Genomic DNA, 2,390 nt, shown 5'->3' with positions numbered 1-2,390 from the left:
TCTGAATGTTTGTGAGTGAGGATAAGGCATCACTCCCCAGAGTCTTCTTGATGAATCAACAGTCCCATAGAAATGAATTAAGTCAGCTGTGCTAGCTGTTCCTTTGCTTTTGTGACCTTACCCATGGGGCAAACACAACGCAGGCCATTATATAAAACTTAGACGGCAATATAACTTCATTTTCATTGTTACATCTGGTGAAAAGGTTCTGGGTCAAACCACTGCTCACAGTTTCCCAATTAATAACAGGAATCTCTTCCAATTATACCTGAAATCAAAATGTCCAGTTAATATTTTTCAAGGCTGATGTGAATTATGAACACATGTGGAAGTGTTTCAAATAAAAGGCAAAGTAATTAGGACTAATGCTACTGCCACAGTTTTCCTCTTCCTGACCTCTGAACAAATGACCCTGAGTTTACATTATTTGTTGTAGTTCAATTAATAATAGTAATGTGACTTACCCAATAGATAAGCTGCATTGGGATTCTTAGGTATTGCAGGTTGCTCGGAAGAAGACCTGTGATGAATCCCTTAGGATTATTTTTTTTCAATTAAGGGGCAACTGAGCATAGCCAATCCACCTACCCTGCCCATCTTTAGGTTGTGAGGGTGAGACTTGTCATAATATACACACAAGAGTTCAGCCGCGAGCGGGGCAATCGGCAACCAGTCCACAACGGTGCAGAAATGTCTGATCAACTAACAGAGGAGCAAATTGCTGAATTCAAAGAGGCCTTTTCACTCTTTGACAAAGATGGGGATGGTACCATAACAATAAAAGAACTTGGGACAGTTATGAGATCACGAGGACAGAACCCAACTGAGGCAGAATTACAGGATATGATCAATGAGGTTGATGCTGATGGAAATGGAACAATTGACTTTCCAGAATTCCTGACAATGATGGCAAGAAAAATGAAAGAGACAGATAGTGAGGAAGAAATCAGAGAAGCATTCAGAGTGTTTGATGAGGATGGTAATGGTTACATTAGTGCTGCATAACTTTGTCATGCAATGACAAACCTTGGAGAAAAATTGACAGATGAAGAAGTTGATGAAATGATCAGAGAAGCAGATATTGATGGTGATGGTCAAGTGAACTATGAAGAGTTTGTACAAATGATGACTGCAAAGTGAAGATCTTGTACAGAAAACCTTTTTATTTTTTTGTAAAAAAATAAGCATTGTTTATTTGCCTTTCCTTTGTTTGTAATTTCTGTAATGTTTCTCTCCTGCCCCAACTGTCTATAACATATGCATGTATAGTGGGTAGAGTAAGTCAATGTTATTTTCCTTCCCTTCAATATCTTCTTGTCATTGTTTTCTTTCACATTTGAGACAAGACTTTGGTGTAACAAAAGTTGCATGTGGCTTTTTCTTGAAGTGCATCCAAGCTCTTCTACACATTCAAAGCTACATACGGACTTGTGGTTTAACGAGGGATCATCTGGGTATGCTGCTGTGAGGAAATGGCTGGTATCAGCATGTGTTGCATTGCTGTTTAAATGCAGAGTTATCACTCTGCATAGAGTAAGGACAGAAAGCCTAAAATTTCTCAGCATTGCATTATAGCAAAACGGGTGTATCATCCAGGTACTCGTACACTAAACCTTTTTGTATTTGCTGTTCCAGACAAAGAAGCATTCTTGTTTTCTTACTGCGCTCTTTCAAAATTTTGTTTAGCCACTTCGTTCTTTCTGAAATCTGCTTTGGCACTGACATGCCTGAAATCCATTCCAAGTTGTATATTTTTTTCCAATAAAACTACAATTTACCCCCCCAAAAAATGAATAATATATACATAAGTATATGATGGTGCAGAGACAGACACTGACTGACACATTGAAAGACCAATCAACACACAGAACACAGCAGCCAATCACCAGACAGGACACGGCCACTATATAGCCAGAGGGCAGTAGTTTTCCCGCTCATTCGTGATGCAGCCTCTGAGACAGCCAGAGCCCGTGATCAGTAACATGAAAATGTACCATGTGCTAGCAGTATAGACTGGTCAGGTTAGCCTCAGGTCTCCAGTCAACCTAACATAGTGTCAACCCACAGTGCAAGTATGTTTAACAGCTCATAGCTAAATAAAATAGAGTTGTACTTCTCCAAGTGTTGGTAGCCTGTCTCTCTCACTGCTCTGGTAAACGCATGATGTGGAGATGCCGGCATTGGACTGGGGTGAGCACAGTAAGAAGTCTTACAACACCAGGTTAAAGTCCAACAGGTTTGTTTCAAACACTAGCTTTTGGAGCACTGCTCCTTCCTCAGGTGAATGAAGATGTAGATTTCCAGAAACATATATCTAGACAAATTCAAAGATGCAAGACAATGCTTAGAATGCGAGCATTTGCAGTTAATTAAGTGTTTACAGATCCAGA

The 2,390-nt window shown here is 39.7% G+C and overlaps 1 protein-coding gene across 1 annotated transcript; it reads left to right on the top strand.

Moving 5' to 3' along the window:
- Positions 1-645: 645 nt before the first annotated feature.
- On the top strand, positions 646-1,610 carry LOC140409040 (calmodulin-like). Its single transcript, XM_072497080.1, is given in 1 exon segment — positions 646-1,610. A coding segment is annotated over 1 exon segment (450 nt). The 5' UTR covers positions 646-690; the 3' UTR covers positions 1,141-1,610.
- The last annotated feature ends 780 nt before the right edge of the window (positions 1,611-2,390 follow it).

This window comes from Scyliorhinus torazame, chromosome 3 (genome assembly GCF_047496885.1).
Source record: "Scyliorhinus torazame isolate Kashiwa2021f chromosome 3, sScyTor2.1, whole genome shotgun sequence".
Lineage (NCBI taxonomy): Eukaryota > Metazoa > Chordata > Chondrichthyes > Carcharhiniformes > Scyliorhinidae > Scyliorhinus > Scyliorhinus torazame.
This window is presented reverse-complemented; position numbering and strand designations above follow the sequence as displayed.